The 21,379-nt window shown below is 45.3% G+C and overlaps 1 protein-coding gene across 1 annotated transcript in view; it reads left to right on the top strand.

Annotated features, from left to right (window-relative positions):
* The window catches only part of LOC129704800 (coiled-coil domain-containing protein 3-like), a 213,945-nt gene that overhangs the window by 62,362 nt on the left and 130,204 nt on the right, over window positions 1-21,379 (top strand). The window contains exon 3 of the mRNA XM_055648158.1: window positions 19,378-20,039. Within this exon, the coding sequence (XP_055504133.1) occupies window positions 19,378-19,539 (162 nt within the window). The 3' untranslated portion in view covers window positions 19,540-20,039. The remainder of the gene's footprint in view (window positions 1-19,377; window positions 20,040-21,379) is intronic.

Below are 21,379 nucleotides of genomic sequence, written 5' to 3'. Positions count from 1 at the left end.
CAGTGTTTAAAAGAACTATTGCTCTATATGAACCAGGATCCTCAAGATCCTTATCCCATTTTGGTATAAGTGTTATTGTTGATTTGTTTAAAGTTTCTGGCAGTTTCTGCTGCTGAGTAAAGGCAGAGTTATATAATGTTTGTAGACGTGGAGAGATCAAATTATAATTTTTTTAATCAAATTCAGTGTTTAAACCATCGGGGCCTGCAGCCTTTCCGTTTTTCAGAGATCTAATGGACTCTTCAATATCTTTTACTGACATTTCAACACCTAACAATTCTCTCTCTCTGAGTGATTAGATCTAAAGACCTGAGTGACAGTTACATTTATGTAAAATGAAATGTTGTCCATTGATTCTCAATGGAACAGTCTGTCGGTTTGTCAGGCTGAATAAAATGCCTATGATAATATTGTAAAGTTGGGGTCTGTCATTGATATCTTTGGGCATATGGGTTAGTTGTCGTTCTCCCGAAGAAGCCGGGGACTATACTCACCTCACTGTGATCTAATTTTATGAATGCTTTGCAACTTTTGCGGACGGCGGCACCGGGAGCCCGCGGGTCCCTGGAGGGAGACCTCATCCGGTTTACAAGAGTTGAGGGGCTAACACTTTTTGGAATGGCCGCGGGACTTTGCGAACCAAATTCAAATTGTAGTTGTTTTTAGTATGTTGATAAAGTTTTATAATTTGATTTGACTAAATGTGATTTAACTAATATTCAAGTGCAGCGATTTTGTTGTGTTTTATCATAGAAGGAGTGGTCGCATTCTCTGTATCTAATTGCCTTATTTCCATTTTTAATTCATGTTGTTTAGCTCGATTTTTTTTTATTATGAAAGGCTTGAGAGGAGATAAGCACTCCTCGTACAAATGCTTTAATTTTTTCCCAGGGAGGGGAGACGGATGTTTCTGGGAGGTCATTCGTCTCGAAAAACATATTAATCTGTGTTATAAGATTCATAACATGCTTTCTATATATACCACCCCCCCCCCCCCCCCCCCCCCCCCCCCCCCCCCACTCATGTTGTTTAGCTCGATTTTTTTTTATTATTAAAGGCTCATTACAAATGCTTTCCCACCTCACGCTGGCCACCTTGTCATCGCGTGCCCCACATGCCCAGCTCTCCTCCACTCCCCCCCCCCCCCCCCCCCCCCCCCGGCCCGGCTCTGTCACGCTGGCAAAAGATCGGCTCTTCCCCCCACTTCTTTTCGCCGTCATCGCTGGCAGCCCGCCCGCTTGCACTGTCCGAAAATCCTGCGCGTCAATGGCCTGTCAGCCCGCAGGCACATTGAGGGCCTACGCAGCGTCTTGATGGGCATACGCAGCGTCTTAACCTCGTACACAGCATCTTGACATCATACGCAGCTTCTTGACGGCGTACGCCTGGCCCGCAGGCTCACTCGGCATCACGCCCACCCACCCACTCCACCCTCCTCCCCCCCACCTCCCCGTGTTCGGGGTCTGAAGCGCCAAGAATGCAAGGCCATGGAGCTGAGCCTCACTGTGAGGCCGACGGCTACATGGCGGCCCTACACCTCTCCTCCCTTCCTTCTTAATATAATATCAATGGGGATGGTTAATGTGTGTGTGTGTGTGTCTGAGGGGTGGTTAGTGTGTGTGTGACGCCTCAGGCCGCCCCCTCCCCTCGCAACCGCGCATTGCGGGAACAGACTCAACGGGTCTGCACTTGCTCTAGTATCATTTAAAATTTGAGGGTTAAGTCTCCAGTATGTCTGCTTCTCGGCCATTCCATTTAGTTTATTTATTTTTTTCACTTAAATTTCTATTGATTTTTATGAGATATATACAAAACAGTGCAACACCATCACCATAAATAAAACAGTAAGAAAAAGAGCAATCAAATATAAAAAAAAGTAGATAGGGGAAAAAAAAAGAAGTAAATAAATATAAAAATTGGAACAAGACTGTGTGGTTCACTTACCAACTTAAAAAGTAGTCAACCCTGGAGTAGACTGAGTGAGGTACTGAATAGTGTGTGTAGTCCCTTTCTAAAGGGTGAAGTTCTCTCCAAACATCAATTAGGCCCATTTCTTGTCCTGATGTGTTAATAAACTTGGTCAGATGCATCTTGGGTTTTTTTTATGCTTGTTGTATCCAAATTATGATTCATGACCACATTGAAATTCCCTCCACATATCAAAATACCTTCAGTCTCTAAAGCAATAATGTCAAACAGAGTTTTGAAAAAAACATTTGGTACTCTCTGGGGGGGCATATACATTGATCAGTGTCACGACTTTGTTTTCCAGCTTTCCTTTACCTAATACATACCTTCCCTCTTTGTCCCTGACTTCTTTATGGCATTCAAATTGGACTGAATTTGTAATAAGGATAGCCACTCCCCTCTTTTGGCTAGTTTTATAGGAACTATAAAATGCATTTCTAAAGCCAAAGCGTTTTAGTTTCTCATGTTCTTGTTGAGGCAGGTGGGTTTCTTGTAAAAAATAGTACCTGAGTCTTTTTTTTTTCAGTTTAGCCAGGGCCTTGCTCCTTTTAACTGGATTATTCATCCCATTTACATTGAGTGACACCAATTTGATAGTATTACGTGACATTTAATTTATCTAATCCTGTCTTGCATTCATAAATCTCCAGATAACTTGAAACTGTGCAGGTTCTGAACATCTGGACAACATGTGCCAAATATAAAATTAAAAATAAAAGAAAAAACAGTTGACTTCCAAGTAAGTGTGATTCCTTTCCACCCCGTTGGCAGGTTTAGGGGAAAACCTCCTCCCAGAGGGCCCCTCACTAGAGGTGAAACATTCCATTTCATGTATCCTTGTATCGTCCAACGTCATCCGATAGCACTTATTTTCTAGTCCAAAAGAAGTTGTGACACAATAAAAGCTAGTTGGATGGGGTCTGCTCAGGTCTCACTCCCGTCTTCGCTCCCCTTTCCAACTCTCTGCCATGTCAAAGCCTGGAGAAGACGCTCCATTTCTGGGTCCACCGGCTCCTCAGCGCTGCAATCGGGTGTCTCCACGGAGTAGCCTCTCCTCCTCAACACCTGCGCTACATCTTGTGCACTATGATATGTGCATGTTCCTGTGTCCCAGTGAATGCGCATCTTGTCCAGCGGGGTTTTTTTTAGATTAGATTAGATCCTTTATTTCTCATTCAGACCTTTCGGTCTGAACGAAATGCCATTGCCTACAGCCAAACATATAATAATAAACAACAAAACGCACAATAAACACAAATTAACATCCACCACAGTGAGTTCACCAGGCACATCCTCACTGTGATGGAGGCAAAAGTCTTAAGGTTACTGTCCCTTCCCTCCTCATTCTCCCTCTGCGCTGAGGCGATATGTTGTTACCCCACCGGGCGATGGTAGTCAGTCCCGCGCCTCAACCGAGCTCCGCGAACGGGCCGATTCAAGCTCTGCGGCCTGGGGTAGTCGAAGCTGCCGCCTTCCAGTCCAGCGGACGCAGTTGTTGCCGCGGGAGCTCCGGAAAACAGGCAGCAGCCTGTGACCTGCGAGCTCCCATCGATGTCGTCGACTGGCCCGCAGCCGAGCTCCGGATTCATGTCACCGCCGCCGCCGGAACGCCTCCTCAGCCCTGAGCTGGGCCGCCCTCACTGGAGCGTCGTCTCAGCCCCGTGCCGGGCCGCCCTCTCACCGGAGCACCGTCTCAGCCCCGTGCCGGGCCGCCCTCGCCGGAGCGTCGTCTCAGCCCCGTGCCGGGCCACCCTCACCGGAGCGCCGTCTCAGCCCCGTGCCGGGCCGCCCTTGCCGGAGCGTTGTCTCAGCCCCATGCCGGGCCGCCCTCACCGGAACGCCATCTCAGCCCCGCGCCGGGCCGCCCTAACCAGAGCATCGTCTCAGCCCTGAGTCGTGCCGCTGCCACTGGAGCGCCCGAACGCCGCTACAGCTCCGAATTCGACCTGCCTCGCGTTGGTGCGTCCTGGCTGGCTTTGCCTCCAGAGCCTTGAGGTCGGTCGCAGGTTGGAGGCCGCCAGCTCCGCCATTAGGCCTCAGCACAGACGGAGGCAGAGATGGGGGGGATATGACAGAAAGAGTCGCATTCCCCCGAAGGGAGAGACAGAAAACCATGTTTCAGCCCACCTCCACATAACACAACCTAATAACCAAAAATTTAACTAAAACAAGACAAAAAAAACAACAAAAAAAGTAAAGACAGACGGACTGCAGGCGAGCCGCAGCCGTTTAACAGCACCGCCACTTCCGGTCTGGAAGCGAACACCTCTCTCCTTCAGGGCCCTCTTTATTCCCTTATATGCCTTGCGCTTCTGGACAACCTCCGTTGCATAGTCGTGGTCAAATGATAGTCATCGCCCGTCAATCATTATCTTCTTTCCCCAGGCCTTTTCCATTTAGTTTAACCATGAATGCTAGAAGTGCATGATTCGAGATTATAATATTATGATATTTCGAGTTAGAAGTATATGGGATAAGATTAGAGTCCACAAAAAAATAGTTGATTCTTGAAAAAGTTTCATGTACTGGTGAATAAAATGAGTATTCTCATCCAGTTGGATTTTCTATTATCCAGCCATCTTTTATATTGGCAGTATTAATGTATGAGTTTAACAATTCACTTGCCTTGGATTTTATTTTCCTTTGTCTTGATGATCTATCTAAATAAGGGTCTAATGTGCAGTTTAAGTCTCCACCAATGATCAAATTGTATTGTGTAAGTTCCAGAATAGTAGTAAATGTTTTCTTGAAGAACAATGGGCTGTCAAAATTTGGGCCATAAACGTTGAGGAAAATCACCTTTTTAAAATATAATTCACCCACCAGTATAATATATCTACCATCAATATCTGCCATAGTTGATATATGTTTAAAAGGTATACCCTTACGGATTAAAATTGCAACCCCTCTAGACTTATGATAGAACGAGGAATGATACGTTTTGGCAATCCATTTTGCTTTCAATCTATGTTGTGTTTCATTTTTAAGATGAGTTTCTTGAAGGAAAATTATATCAGTTTAAGAGATTTTAAGTGTGCTAATACTTTAGCTCTCTTGATTGGTTCATTAATACCCTTGACATTCCAACTACAAAATGTAATTCCTTTGCGCACAATTTTCATATTAACATCTTGCATCTTATGGATAGGGTGGTCTATAAAACAAGCAAATGGTTCAACACACTAAACCTGACATTCCACCCGAACATAGAAAATAGGTGCAGGAGGCCATTCGGCCCTTCGAGCCAGCACCGCCATTCATTGTGATCATGGCTGATCGTCCCCTATCAATAACCCGTGCCTGCCTTCTCTCCATATCCCTTGACTCCAGTAGCCCCTAGAGCTCTATCTAACTCTCTCTTAAATCCATCCAGTGACTTGGCCTCCACTGCCCTCTGTGGCAGGGAATTCCATAAATTCACAACTCTCTGGATGAAAACGTTTTTTCTCACCTCAGTCTTAAATGACCTCCCCTTTATTCTAAGACTGTGGCCCCTGGTTCTGGACTCGCCCAACATTGGGAACATTTTTCCTGCATCTAGCTTGTCCAGTCCTTTTTGCCTGAAAAAAACTCTGCTTTAAAAAACACAGCAGCTTCTGCCTCACAATGGCATCAAGGGGGATGGGGAGAGGAGAGGGGTTATGGAAGGAGGAAGGGAGTGACTGAGGGTAGGGGAAAGAAGAGGGAAGGGAGAGATGAAAGAAGTATTGGGGGAGGGGAGGAGGAGAGGGTGAAAGAAGAGGTGAGGTGAAGAGAAGGGGGAGGGAATGCTGGGGGATGAGGGAGAATGGTGGAGGATAGGGGTAGGTAGAGGGATGGCGAGGCGCACTTGGAGAAGGTTGCTGTGACTCACATCACACTGGGAATGTCTGGGGTCAAAATGGGAACGCGTCAGCTGCTCCTGGGCGAGTGGTAGAATATTGCGTTCGGGGACCAGCCCTCCTGTGTGACAGGGACCTACTTCGTCTAATAGCTTATAAAAGCGCAGGCCATATGAAAACCAGCTTGTATTTCCAGAGAGAAAGTGCACCTGGATTCATCAAAGACAGCTCCCATCCTGTGTTTGGACTGTTCGACCTGCTGCCCTCTGGAAGGCGCTATAGGTGCATCAAATCCAGGACAAACAGACTCAGGAATAGTTGCTTTCCGAGAATTATATCTACTATAAATTCAAATTCACACATGCACTGACTACACCGCCCAACACGGACTTCCATCTGTATATATGTATATATGTATGTAGCGCCGCAGAATGTGTGCACCTATTCCACCCCCCATCTCCCTTCTGTTTTTTGTTTTTTCTGTTTCTTGTTTTTTGTGCTAAATTGTATGTATGCACTGAGTACGAGCAGCTTTCAGTTTCACTGTACATGTATAATGACAATAAATGGCATATCTATATCTATCTATCTATTTATTCTGGGCATGTATACAGAACAGTACAGAACAATCACCTGTGATCCTTAATATACTGTTTCATATGAACACATATGGAGAGACCACAGGCCAGAACCCTGGAATATACTGTGTAAAGAATAATAATGTCCAGAGAGTAGAATTACAAGTTATCCCTGTTATTGGAGCACAAATAAAAATCTAGTAATATTCATCTACATAATCAGCACAATGTTGAACTCACAAAGCTTGTTTCCACTTGACTAGTGCAGTGACTATTGGGTTCCGCAGTGCTCGTTGCTGAGAGCGCAGCTATATACATTAATAATTTAGGTGAAGTGATCAAAAGTAACATTAGCAAATTTGCAGGTGTTACAAAGCTGGGTGGCAGTGTGAACTGTGAGGAGGATGCCACGAGGATTCAGGGTGACTTGGACAGGTTAGGTGAGTGGGCAGATGCTTGGCAGATGCAGTCTAATGTGGATAAATGTGAGGTTATCCACTTTGGTGGCAAAAACAGGAAGGCAGATTATTATCTGAATAGTGTCAAGTTAGGAAAAGGGGAAGTACGAGATCTGGGTGTCCTTGTTCATAAGTCACTGAAAGTAAGCATGCAGGTGCAGCAGGGTGTGTAGAAAGCTAATGGCATGTTGGCCTTCATAACAAGAGGAGTTGAGTATGGGAGGAAAGAGGTCATTTTACTTTGGAGTCACGTGAGTGACTACGTGAAGAAGGGCCGTCCGTCCGCGTGCGCGTCATTACGTCTGAATGCAATGCGCACGACGGACTGGCAGAGGCACTGCGTCCTCCCAGCCATCGGGATGGGCAGGTAAGGGAAGTTGAATTACTTACCTGCGTTCTTTCGGGCTTGAAGCTTTTTGTAGTTTCAGAGCCCAGATGTCGAGGAGACGGTCCGCGGGGAAGTTGGCTGCCGAAGACCGCAGCATTCACAGTAGCGGGCGACGGTCTTGTTCCCGACATTACCCAGGGACAAGCAGAAGTAAGTAAGTAAGTAAGTTTACTTATATAGCACTGTTTAAGTCAACTCGCATTGACACCAAAGTGCTTTACATAAAATGAATAATAAGCTTCAATACAAACAAAAGAAAAGAAGTACATCTGCAATCATCCAGGTTCCTCTGGGTGCTTCCCTGGATGGGGATCTAGTTAATAATATCAATTACCTAGCATCCCATCAACGTTATGACCTGGCCATGAAAGGAACGATGAACAGGTACCCCCCCCCCCCCCCCCCCCCCCCCCCCCCCCCCCCCCCCCCCCCACCAGCTACTGTGCTTCCCTGAAGTTAAATTCCAGAAGGTATTAAACCTACTGGGGTCTGGGATCACACAGAGAACAGGATACAATGGCACTATTGTATTATGCCCACTTTGAGAAAAATTGTATTCGGAAGAATGCAATCAAACCATCAATTAAATCGAAGTTCACTGTCCTGTGTAAAGCCAGCAATGTCCAGCCCACAAACTACCTGTTCGGGGAAGACCTGCCGAGACAGGTACAGGATCTGGACAACAAGGCAAAAACAATCCGCCTCAATAACCAGAGGTCAGGTTACCCAAAAGGGTCCATCGCCAAGGATGCATCCTTACAGCTCTTGGCGTTTCACGCCTAGAGGGCCAGGCACTGGAGGAAGACCCACACCGGAGTCAAGGCCTTTTAGGGGCAGGGCCCAGATAGCCCACAGCGAGGATAAAGAGCGAACAACCACCAGTTCAACCTCCAAAACCTCGCGATTGAAAACCAGCGCCATACCGCCAATAACGTCAGAGGTAAGCCAAACCAGTTCCTTAGGGAACACCCCAGACAAACCTCACATACTGGTGGTAGGAATGTTAAAATATATTTTGAAAGAATGGTGTGGGGTCACAATGGATCCGTTTGTACTGCATAGTATAGTAGGGTTCAAAATTGAGTTAACTGTGAATTCATCGCCACCCACAAAATTTCGCACATAGGTGTTCTCTCAACAAGAAACTATGGATACAGGAGGAAATTGGAACTTTATCTGACAAAAATGGAATTGAGAGGTCACATACAGAACCTCACCAATTTATATCCAATATATTTCTCAAAAGAGAGAAAAGATGGAGGGTCCGCATCATTCTGGACCTTACGGAACTCATAAAACATATGTGCAATATAAACATTTCAAAATGGACAATATTGGAACAGCAACTTAGTTGGTTTCCAAAAATGGTCACATGGTATGCATCAACCTCATAGATGTATACTATTCAGTGTCTATTCACTAAGAGCAGGAGATATTAACTGGATGGTATGGCTCTGCCAAATGGGTTGACATCAGCTCCTAGGCTATTGACTAAACTACGGAAACCAATTCTGGGTCTACAAAGGTCTCAGAACCACATAGCAATGGCATATTTGGAGGACATTTTAATTTTGGAGTCACCAAGAATTGGCAGAAGCATCAGTCAAAGCAAACCAAAACCCTGTTTGAAAGACTTGGTTACCTCATCCATCCAGTTAAATCAAAATTGACACCTACAAGGGTACTTGATTACCCAGGATTTACTATCAAATATGTTTGGTGACTTTGCCTAAGGGCAAACAACAAGATTTATGTAAGCCTGCTATGACCTGATAGACAAATACTAGCCATCTATCAGGCAAACAGCGAGTGTAATTGGCAAATAGTAGCTGCTTTTCCAGCAGTACATCATGGGCCATTGCATTACCAGAATTTACAGCGAGTAAAGGAACGAACACTCAGATTCCATGCAGGCCAAATTGGCAAAACTATGGATTGCCAGCAGAGGCCATTGTTCAATATCTATGGTGGATAACGAACGTGAGACAGTTCAAGGGAAATCTTGCTCGAAAGCCATCGGTGGTTCTTTGGACCAATGCAAGCGGCTAAGGATGGGGAGCCACAAACACAGTCTAGAGCTGTGGGGGCAGATGGAATGAGCAGGAGCCTGTAATTCCCCAACACATGGAATCAATTACCCAGAATTGTTGGGGGCACAATATGGATTCAAGGTTTTCTGTAGCAACATGCAACCTGTGCTTGTTCAATTTCAGATTGATAACACCACAGCGGTGGCAAATACCAATCACAAGGGTGGTGTAAAATCTGTATCTTGCGACAAATTGTCGAACCTCATTTGGCACTGGTGTATCGAGAGGAATATTTGGATTACAGCAGTCGATCTACCAGGTAGATATAACACGGTGACAGATGCTGGATCACAAATGTTTAATAACAACACAGAATGGATGTTGAATCGGGCAGTATTTAACGAAATAACTACACGATTTGGCATACCAGATATTGATCTGTTTGCATTTAGACTAAACCATCAGTTACTCAGATATGTGTCCTGCGAGCTGGATCCAGGAGCAAAGGCAGTGGATGCTTTCTCCCTCAATTGGGGAGGAATGTTTATGTATGCTTTCAGCCAATTTGTCTCACAAACCGATGCTTGACCAAAATCAAGCAAGACAAAGCCACAGGCATATTGGTAGTGCCAGATTGGCTTACTCAAGCCTGGTTCCCAAAGAATTGGGGGAATTATAGTCCAGCCAGTTATGGCTGTACCCAAGAGCAGGTACCTCCTAGTGAACCCAGTTGCAGGGAGCAATCGTCCACTACATGAACGTATTAACTTGTTGGTCTGTAGATTCTGAGGAGGCCATTTCAAGGCATAGGACTGTCCGAACAAATACAACACTGTTCGGATAACGGATGTCTTGGAGTTCCTATCAACTCTGTACTATAACTATAAACAAAGTTATAGTGCAATCTATAGTGCCAGAGGCGCACTCTCCTACTATCTGATGCTGGAAGCAGGGCACGGGTCGATAGGAACGCACCCCTTTACAACAAAATTCATGAAGGGAATTTACAATTTAATACCTCCAAGTCCAAGGTACACGGACACATGGGATGTGAGCGTGGTACTAACCCTACTTTGACAGGGGGGACTGCCTATAACTACCCTGAAGGTGGTATGCTGACAAAGAGTCCAGACACTGCAAAGGCTACGGTTGGACTACATGGCCACCAATATGAACAACATAACATTCATAATCAGGAACCTGATAAAACAGAGCAGGCCAGGGATGCCAGGGATGAAGATCCAGTTCTTGGCATATCCAGAGGACCAACGGTTGTGTGTGTGGTAACATACTAACACCATTATCTGAGAGTTACGGAGAACCTCAGAGGCTCAGAACAATCGGTCCTCATCAGCCATAAAAAACCACACCAGAAGGTGTCAACTCAAACCATCTCCAGATGGTCAAAGGAGGTATGGCGGTAGCAGCAGTGAACATTTATATCGTTAAATCTCACTCCACCAGGGCTGCATCTACGTCGGCAGCAAGAGCTATGGACATGCCCCTTGATGACATCCTAGTGGTTGCAGGATGGACGAATGAAATAATGGTCCACCGGTTTTATAACATACCCATAACCGGATTGGGGGTGTTTGCACGTACCATTTTAAGTTCTGTCCCCTAGTTTCTTCCCCAAGGTTGGGAGGGGTAACTTTTTTTTTTTTAAACTTTCTTTCATTTAAAGCATCAGTGTCTTTACTTAACTACGTAATGTCTGAATGCTTTAATGATTACACTCATCCATGGTTAATCCATTCAGTGTGTGACGCCTGGATTCGTAACCGGCGTAAAATCACAGAGCTTTGAAATCTTCACGTAGTCACTCGCGTGACTCCGAAGTAAAATAGTAAGATTAAACGAGAACTTACCAGTTTGAACTTTGATCTTGATTTTATGAGGAGTTATGATGAGCGATTATGTGCCCACCGCTCCCACCCGCATACTATCAAGGTCATATGGAAGTTGTAATTTCTTCACAATCTTACTATTCTCAGGTCTTCTTTTTATCTGTGATTTAACACCGCTGCTTTGAAGATTGACGCGCAGGCAGACGGACAGCCCTTCTTCGCGTAATCGCTCATCGTAACTCCTCATAAAATCAAGATCAAACTTCAAACTGGTAAGTTCTCTTTTAATCTTACTATTCTGCAGTTGTACACGGCCTTGGTGAGGCGACATCTGGAGTATTGTGTGTAGTTTTAGTCTCCAAATTTGAGGAAGGACATTTTTGCTATTGAGGGAGTGCAGCATAGGTTCACAAGGTTAATTCCCGGGATGGCGGGACTGTCGTATGCTCAGAGAATGGAGCGGGTGGGGTTGTATACATTGGAATTTAGAAGGATGAGAGGCAATCTTATTGAAACACATAAGATTATTAAGGGAATGGACACGCTAGAGGCAGGAAACATGTTCCCGATGTTGGGGGAGCCCCGAACCAGGGGCCACAGTTTAAGAATAAGGGGTTGGCCATTTTGAACGGAGATGAGGTAAAACGTTTTCACGCCGAGAGTTGTGAATCTGTGGAATTCTCTGCCTCAGAAGGCCATGGAGGCCAATTTTCTGGATCAAGAGAGAGTTTGATAGAGCTCTTAAAGATAGCAAGGTCAAGGGATATGGGGAGAAGGTAGGAACAGGGTACTGATTGTGGATGATCACAGTGAATGGCGGTGCTGGCTCGAAGGGCTGAATGGCCATATCCTGCACCTATTGTCTATTGTCACTTAAAATATGTGCTTAAGGAAATGGAAATTTTCAATCTTGTATTTATGTTGGCTACCCTATGGAAATCTTGTGCAATTTGTACAGAATGTTTTCATATCTGATAATGATCTAGTATCAAGAAACAATTGTCCTCTTTGCAAAATGAGAACACCTTGGTATGTATAGAAGATGGATTGTGCTATTGAATTGTGCTCTTTAAAAATAAATCTGTAAAGCATTGTTTCATGTAGATATTGATATGTCACAATTTCTCAGACTCCAGGACTTTCAAATGTGCTTCCGACATTGAATAAAGAGGAAGCAATCCTTGTTCTCAGGTGGGGAATTGAATTAAATACAGGTTGCAAATGCATGACATATGGGGCAGTTCAGCACACAAACAAGTGGCTATAATATTTTACATTATAAAATTCAGACGTCAGACGTGTGTGCATATATTTGTTCCTATGGAAGGCACTACTTGTATGCACTTTCTCCCCACTTTTAATAATTGTTCTCTCTTATAGGCCTTGTGTGTTTTTGATTCCATTCATTCCAATGCTGTGGAGACATGAATACCAGTTGGACTGATTTATGTGTCGTTATGGATTTAATCAACTTAAGGATATCTATAAAAACAGAAGATAGGCACAAAAAGCTGGAGTAACTCAGCAGGTTAAGCAGCAACTCTGGAGAAAAGGAATAGGTGACGTTTTGGGTCGAGACCCTTCTGACCCACTGAGTTACTCCAGCTTTTCATGTATATCTTTGGCTTAAACAAGTGTCTGCAGTTCCTTCTTGCACAATATATAAACAGAACTTGTCTGTACCCAGGGATAGCTTACAGATAGAACCTACTGAGTGTGGGGCTAGTCTTTTGTTACAAATTTACAGATTAAATCACTTTAATGAATTGTTTATTCCTCATCCAGTTTACGAAGTTGACGGGCTAACAGATTTTGTGGTATAAAACCAAATTCAAATTGTAGTTGTTTAGTATGTTGATAAAGTTTTATAATTTAATCTGACTAAATGTGATTTAACTAATATTTAAGTGCAGCGATTTTGTTGTGTTTTATCATAGAAGGAGCAGTCACATTCTCTGTATCTAATTGCCTTATTTCCATTTTTAATTCATGTTGTTTAGCTCGATTCTTTTTATTATGAAAGACTTGGGAGGAGATAAGCACTCCTCGTACAAACGCTTTAAATGTTTCCCAGAGAAGGGACACAGATGTTTCTGGGAGGTCATTCGTCTCGAAAAACATATTAATCTGTGTAATAAGATATTCGTAGCATGCTTTCTATATACTTTTAAAGCTCTGTGTGGGTGTATGTCATATTTTTGGCCTTTGATTCATTACTCCGCCAAAACCAGACACAAAAACGCCGAGATTCTTACCACTTCACTAGTGATTTTACTTTTACATTCACTCATCCACTCCTCATTAAATTTAGTCATTTTTCTGTACACATTTTTCTGTACACACGGCTCTTTCCCCACTGCTTTTCGCCATCGTCGTTGGCGGCCCGCAGGCTTGCACTGTCCGAAAATCCCGCGTGTCGACGGCCTGTCAGCCCGCAGGTGCATTGAGGGCGTACGCAGCGTCTTGATGTCATATGCAGCGTCTTGACGGCGTACGCCTGGCTCGCAGGCTCACTCGGCATCACGCCCGCCCACTGTACCCTCCCTCCCCCCCTCCCCGTACTTGGGGTCTGGAGCACCGAGGATGCGAGGCCATGGAACTGAGGTTCACTCTGAGGCCGACGGCTGCTGGGAGGCCCTACCCCTCTCCTTCCTCCCTTCTTAATATAATATCAATGGGGGTGGTTAGTGTGTGTGTGTGACACCTCAGGCCGCCCCCTCCCCTCGCAACCGTGCGTTGCGGGGACAGACCCAAAGGGGCTGCACTTGGTCTAGTATCATTTAACATTTGAGGGTTAAATCTCCAGTATGTCTGCTTCTCAGTCATTCCATTTAGTTTAACCATGAATGTTAGAGGTGCATGATCTGAGATTATAGTATTATGATATTTTGAGTTAGAAGTATATGGAATAAGTTTAGAGTCCACAAAAAAATAGTCGATTCTTGAATAAGTTTTATGTACTGGTCTTAAATGACCTCCCCATTATTCTAAGACTGTGGCCGCTGGTTCTGGACTCACCCAAGATTGGGAACATTTTTCCTGCATCTAGCTTGTCCAGTCCTTTTATAATGTTATATATTTCTATAAGAGAGCCCCTCATCCTTCTAAACTCCAGTGAATACAAGCCTAGTATTTTCAATCTTTCCTCATATGACAGTCCCACCATCCCAGGGATCAATCTCATGAACCTACGCTGCTCTGCCACTGCACTCGCCACTGCCTGCCATTCCGAAAAGGACCCTTCACTCCTACTCTTTACTTCCGGTTTGCCAACAAATTTTCTATCCATGTCAACACCCTACCCCCAATACCATGTGTTCTAATTTTATTCACCAGTCCACCGTGTGGGACCTTATGAAAGGCTTTCTGAAAGTCTAGATACACTACATCCACTGGCTCCCCTTCATCCATTTTACTTGTCACATCCTCAAAAAATTCCAGAAGATTAGTCAAGCATGATTTCCCTTTCATAAATCCATGTTGACTTGGACTAATCATTTTACTGCTATCCAAATGCCCATTATTACTTCTTTAATCATTGACTCCAGCACCTTTCCCACCACCAAAGTCAGGCTAACTGGTCTGTAATTCCCCGTTTTCTCTCTCGCTCCTTTCTTGAAAAGTGGGATAACATTAGCTATCCTCCAATCCACAGGAACTGATCCTGAATCTATTGAACATTGGAAAATGATCACCAATGCGTCCACTATTTTTAGAGCCACCTCCCTGGCCCAGGACCCTGGGATGCAGACCATCAGGCCCAGGGGATTTATCATCATTCAGTCCTATTAGCCTACCCAATACTATTTCTCACCTAATTCAAATTTATTTCAGTTCCTCTTAGATCCTCTGTCCTCCAGTACATCTGGGAGATTGTTTGTGTCTTCCTTAGTGAAGACAGATCTGAAGTACCTATTCAACTCTTCTGCCATTTCGTTGTTGCCTATAATAATTTTACCCATGTCTGCCTTCAATGGACCCACATTTGACTTTTCTATTCTTTTTCCCTTAACATATCTAAAGAAGCTTTTACTGTCCTTCTTTATATTCCTGGCCAGCTTCCCCTCGTACTTCATCTTTTCAGCCCGTATTGCCCGTTTTGTTTCCTTCTGTTGTCCTATGAAAGTTTCCCAATCCTCTGGCTTCCGGCTACTCTTTGCTGTGTTATACATCTTTTCTTGTAGTTTTATTCTATCCTTTACTTCTCTTGTCAGCCACGGTTGCCTCCTACTCCCCTTAGAATCTTTCTTCCTTTTTGGAATGAAATAATCCTGCGTCTTCTGGACTATGTTTAGAAATTCCTGCCATTGCTGTTCCATCATCATTCCTGCTAGGATCCCTTTCCAGTCTACCTTGGCCAGCTCCCCTCTCATGCCTTGATAGTCCCCTTTGATCAACTGTATCACTGACACTTCTGATTTAACCTTCTCCTTCTCAAATTGCAGATTAAAACTAATCATATTATGATGACTACCTCCAAGCGGTTCCTTTACCTCGAGTTCTCTTATCAAATTTTGTTAATTGGCCAACATTAAATCCAGAATTGCCTTTTCTCTGGTCAGCTCCATTACAAGCTGCTCTAAGAATCCATCTCAGAGGTATTCTACAATCTCTCTTTCTTGGGGTCCTGAACCAACCTGATTTTCCCAGTCTACCTGCATATTGAAATCCCCCATCACCACAGTGGCATTATCTTTCTTACATGCCAGCTTTAACTCCTGCTGCAACTTACACCCTATGTCCAGGCTACTATTTGGGGGTCTGTAGATAACACCAATTAGTGACTTCTTGCCTTTACAATTCCTCAACTCAATCCACAGTGACTCTACCTCGTCAGTCCCTATGTCTTCCTTTGCAAGGGACTGAATTCCATCCCTCACCAGCAGAGCTACCCCCCCCCCCCCCCCCTCCTCTGCCCACCTGCCTATCCAATCTATAGGATGTATAACCCTGAATATTAAGTTCCCAGGCCCGATCCTCCTGCAGCCACGTCTCAGTAATCCCCACAATGTCATATCTACCAACCTCTAACTGAGCCTCAAGCTCATCTACTTTACTTCTTCGATTAATTTTAAGTTTAATAGGCCTTCATCCCGAACATATCTCCTTAAAAAAATCTCATAATTAAATTTAATATTTAAGTTTTGATTAAAGATAAAGTAGAAAGATAGATGATTAAAAGAGTGCAAAGAAAGTAGGAAAACTACAACTACAGTAAGTGTAGTTAGTGATAGCCACACTCACTAGCATGGCTAAACCTCTAGAGACTTCCGTAGCATCTCTGGAGAGGAATTCCGTCTTGTGCAGTTTGCGTTTACCTTCACTAGAAATGGTTAAATGCAGCATTACACAAAAAGCTATAAGTGGTGATACGTTAGGATCAGCAGTAAGTTTACTTCCAGTGTTAAAATCATATATAGTAAACCCTCGTTATAACGGGCCATAGATGGGGAATGGCATCTATTATTGCCGATTGTGCGCAATAACCGAGTAAGCTATTGTTGTATAAGTAGTAGAAACTAACGACTGAAGTAGCTGGTCAATACACAAAAGGCAGCCAGGGCTCTAAGCAGCTATAACCACCCCAGCGACGGTGGCACAGCAGTAGAGTTGCTGCTTTACAGTGCTTACACCACCGGGGACCCGGGTTTGCTCCCGACGACGGGTGCTGTTTGTTTCTACGTTCTCAAAAGACTGGGTTTTCTCCGAGATCTTTGGTTTCCTCCCACACTCCAAAGACGTACAGGTTTGTAAGTTAATTGACTTGGTGCATGTGTAAATTGTCCCTAGTGTGTGTTGGACAGTGTTAATGTGCATGGATCACTGGTCAATGCGGACTCAGTGGGCCGAAGGGCCTGTTTCCATGCTGTATCTCTAAACTAATCTAAACTAAACTCCTAACCAAAATCCGTAATAAAGAGGTCTATTAAGACTGTGCCCTGATTATCACACATTCTATTGTATAAACATTGACTTCACAGCCATTGCAAATAGAACATTTCCACTCTATCTTCTATTTTATCTTATATAACTATTAAAACACTCTAACGGTAAAATTTTTGCATATTCCTGTAGAGATTTATCCCGGTGACTCCGAAATTGCCTCATCTGAAAATGACATGCATTCTTTCACGAGTTATTAATCAAAACGTTCAAAAATCTGAAAGAAGTTAGAAAATAAAACCGCTGGCTTTGGCTGATGACATGATGATGTCACAATGGCTGCACGCTATGTTCTCGTGCTGCGAGTGACGTCGCCCGCCCGCGCCGCTCACAAGCCCAGCCCGGGGCCGCCCGCAGCTTCCCCGCGGTCGATGCAGCCCGTTCTGCTTGCTGCCTCCCATTCCGCTCACTGCCGCCTGTTCTGCCCCCCTGCTCCCCTCCTCTTTCTCCCTCCCTCCCTCCTCTTCCCCCTCCTCCTCTCCTCCTCCTCCTCTCCTCCCCCCTCCCTCCCCTCCCCCCCTCTCCCCCCCTCCTCTCTCCCCCCCTCCTCCCCCCCCCCTCCTCTCTCCCTTTCCCTCCTCCTCCCTCCCCCTCCCACCCCCTCTGCTTCTACCCCCCTCTTTCTCGCCTCCCTCACCGTCCCTCCCCCTCCCTCCTCCTCTTCCTCTCCCCTCCTCTCCCCCCCCTTCCCTCCTCTCTCCCCCCCCTCTCTCTCCCTCTCTCTCCCCCTCCCCTCTCTCTCTCCCCCTCCTCTCTCTCTCCCCCTCCTCTCTCTCCCCCTCCTCTCTCTCTCCCCTCCTCTCTCTCTCTTTCTCTCTCTCTCCCCTCCTCTCTCCTCTCTCCCCCTCCTCTCTCCCCTCTCTCTCTCCTCTCTCTCTCCCCCCCTCTCTCCGCCCCTCACGCCTCCCTCTCTCTCTGTCTCTCTGTCTCTGCCCCTCTGTCTCTGCCCCACTCTCTCTGTCTCTGCCCACACTCTCTCTGCCCTCTCTACCCCTCTCCCTCTCCAGACACGCCTGCGAGTTGGGGGCTATGCATGTGTGGAAGGGGTAAAAGGAGCCAATAAATGATATTTATATAATATCAAGGCGGGTGGTTAGTGTGTGTGTGAGGGGGGGCTAGTGTGTCTGTGTGTGTGTTGGTTAGTGTGTATGTGATGCCACAGGCTAACCCCCACCGCAACCGCGCATTGAGGGGAAGTGACCCAATGGGTCCCCCTTGGTCTAGTTTCTACTTATAAAACTCTCATCTTATCCTCTTCCGGTTTTCGTTGTTTTTTAATTTGCACAAAAATGGTACCCGACAGTGCTACGATTTTTCGCCAATTTACTCGGCATTCTTCTATGCTGCAAGTACATCCAGTTTTATTAAGATCGGTGAAATATTAAAAAGGTTATTGGTCTGTTATTTGCCCGGATGGCAACGCCCCTTCCAGCAGCCGCTGTCAATCACCAGCGGTGATAATAAAGTTGAAGGAGTGGAGTGACCCGAGTGTGGGAGGGTGTGTTTGCGGGGGTGGGCGGGGACTGTGTGTTCACGGGTGGGCGGGGCCTGTGTGTTCACGGGCAGCAGCGGCCACCACCACGATGAGCTGGGAGCCAATGTGTGTAGTCGGGGCTGGGAACTGCTGAATGCGACAGGCGCCGGCGAAGGGAGCCGCTGAGTGAGACCGGAGCACGTTCCTGGAGCCGGTTATTGCAGTCGCAGTCGAGCAACTGAGTCACAGCAGCCCCCCCCCCCCCCCCCCTGAGCTACACACACTCCCCCCCCCCCCCCCAACAGCCCCCCCTCCCCCACACACACCCCCACCCCCCACACACACACCCCCCCTCCATCACACACACACACCCCTTCCCCACACACACCCCTCGCCCACACACACCCCCTCCCCCCCTCCCTCACAGCCCCCTCCCCAACAGCCCCCCCTCACACACACACCACACACACCCTCTCCCCATCACCCCCACACACACTATCCACACACCCTTCCACACACCCCTTCCAACACACCCCCCTTCCCCAAACACACACCCCCCCTCGCCCACATACAGCCCCCTTCCCCCACTCCCTCACAGCCCCCTCCTCCCCCACACACACCCCCAACGATCCCCGACAGCCCCGCCTGCAGCCATCCCGCCTCCCCTGGCTACAGGATGCTCCCCGCCAGAACCCGTCCACTTCCCCGGGCTACAGAATGCTCCCGCTGTTTCGTTCGGGGAACAGGTGAGTGGTGGAATATTGCATTGGGGAATGGGTTGCGTTCAGGGACCAGGCCTCCCGTGTGACTGGGATCCAACGGGTCCCACTTAGTCTAGTAATACTCTAATGCCTTCAATGTCTCCTTTAGGTCCCCTGCTCAATCGAGCAGAAGGCCCTTTACGGGAAGGTAGACCGGGTGCAGATGCTCAACCAGAAAGTGAAGTCTCTGGAGAATTCCATCAACCATCTGCGTGAGAAGGTGAAGGGAACTAAACGCTCACTCAGGCAGGTGAAGAAAGAGAGCTCATGAACAGCAGCAGAACAAGGAAACAGGAAAGTTGAACGCACTGGCAAACCGATCCTGAAACCACTGAAGAAACCAGTCAACCACAATCTGTAACATTGCAGACTCACTGGTTGTAATGGTCTGGAAGTTGAAATGCTTCCATGCATTTCACACGGAAACTACCTACACTATAACAGCAATCTATTCTCAGTAACATTGTAGTTGTGTCAACTAGAAAAATATAGTTGTGTAGCTTGGCTTTCACATTTGCGTTATATTTCTCAGCCAATTTAAGTTTATTTTCTGTTTACAGCAAGAGTAATTGTGTTTAGATAGAAGCAAGTTGAAACGGGCATGGGACCCAATGCAGAAAACTGGTGGAAACTTCCCTGCAGTGATTGGCAAGTTGGCAAAACGTTGGCAAGATTCCACAGGGAAACAATGTTGACGTGGAAAATAGAACAGACTGTACCAGGGCAGGAATTCATGATGTATTGGGAGGAAACATTTATTAGTAAGAGCAAGTTTTACACAGTCCTGTCTACATTTTACTGACCAGTTCAGTATTTAAGGCTAAACTAAATGGTTTGTTAAATTTATTCTCTAGCTCAGTCATTGATGGACTCACTTAATTGGAAGTTGAATCAAATCAATCAGTTTGGTTCATTCTTTGGAAACATTTTAAATTCATGGATGAAAACAGACCAATGATATTTAAAACACAGAAATTCCCCTGATTGAAAATTCGGTACAATTAATAGATAAGATCGTCACCTTTTGATTACTCTGTAATGGATATCACCTTAACTATTATTCCCTGTACAACTCCATATTGTAAAACTAAAACTAAAATTTTCTAATGATAAAACAGCCTGGAAAGCTCATTAAGCAGGTAAAAACAACTCGGGCATTTCAGCCTTTCATTAATACCGAGTCCATTGCTTATTATGCTGTAATTTGGTTTAACTGCATTGAAAGATTTCACGGATTGCCGGAGTAGCTCGGGGTCAGGCGGCATCTCAAGAGAACATGGATAGCTGACGTTCCAGAACTGAAACATCGCCTGTCCATGTTCGCCTGAGATGTTGCCTGACCCACTGAGCAACTCCAGCACTCTGTCTTTTTAAGCAAACCAGAATCTGCATGCAGTTTCTTGTTTCTTCATTTAAAGATTGTTTTGTTTCCAAATATAAATGGTTAATTTGAATCACCATCACCAGCAGTCCATTTAATAAAGTTAGTGTTCAGACATCCAGGCCCACTTTCCATTAGGAATTTGCAATGCTTTGAATCACAATTTCTTTTGTTTAGCTGGAATAGACTGTGCGTTTTTCTGTGTGGGTCGGTTTGTGAATGTTGCTTCATGCCATGATTAACCAATAAATATATAATTTCTGTAGAGAGAAGGTGTACCACTCATTAAACTCAGTAACTTGTGAGAAGAGTGTCATTTTTCAATTGTGTGAGAATTTTGTTTGATTTGATGAATTCTTAATAATGTTTTTTTGCGCGTATTTTTCACAGGTTTAGAAATATTACACAACATGATCTCTGTCGAAATGTTCTAACATTTATTTTCTGGTATTTTGCTTTCAAAATTCGCTCTCTTCAGATTCGTTATTACAAATTGAATGGAGAATATGGCGTGGGGGAGGTTCAAACTGTGGTACGGCTTTAGACACATCATGAACAGTAAGATTCATATTCCTCACACCGTAAGCCCGTGCATCATAAAGTAGTGATATGTGGTGGGGGGCTGTCCACAAGTGATGAAGATAAACCCAGTGCTTTAACACGTCATGGATGGTAAGATACAGGGGCGAAGATTTATAGTTCATGTTCATAAATTCTAGTAGCAGAGTTG

The sequence above is a fragment of the Leucoraja erinacea genome, chromosome 16 (genome assembly GCF_028641065.1).
Source record: "Leucoraja erinacea ecotype New England chromosome 16, Leri_hhj_1, whole genome shotgun sequence".
Lineage (NCBI taxonomy): Eukaryota > Metazoa > Chordata > Chondrichthyes > Rajiformes > Rajidae > Leucoraja > Leucoraja erinaceus.
The sequence above is the reverse complement of the archived record's forward strand: the minus strand, read 5'-3'. Positions and strand labels throughout refer to the sequence as shown.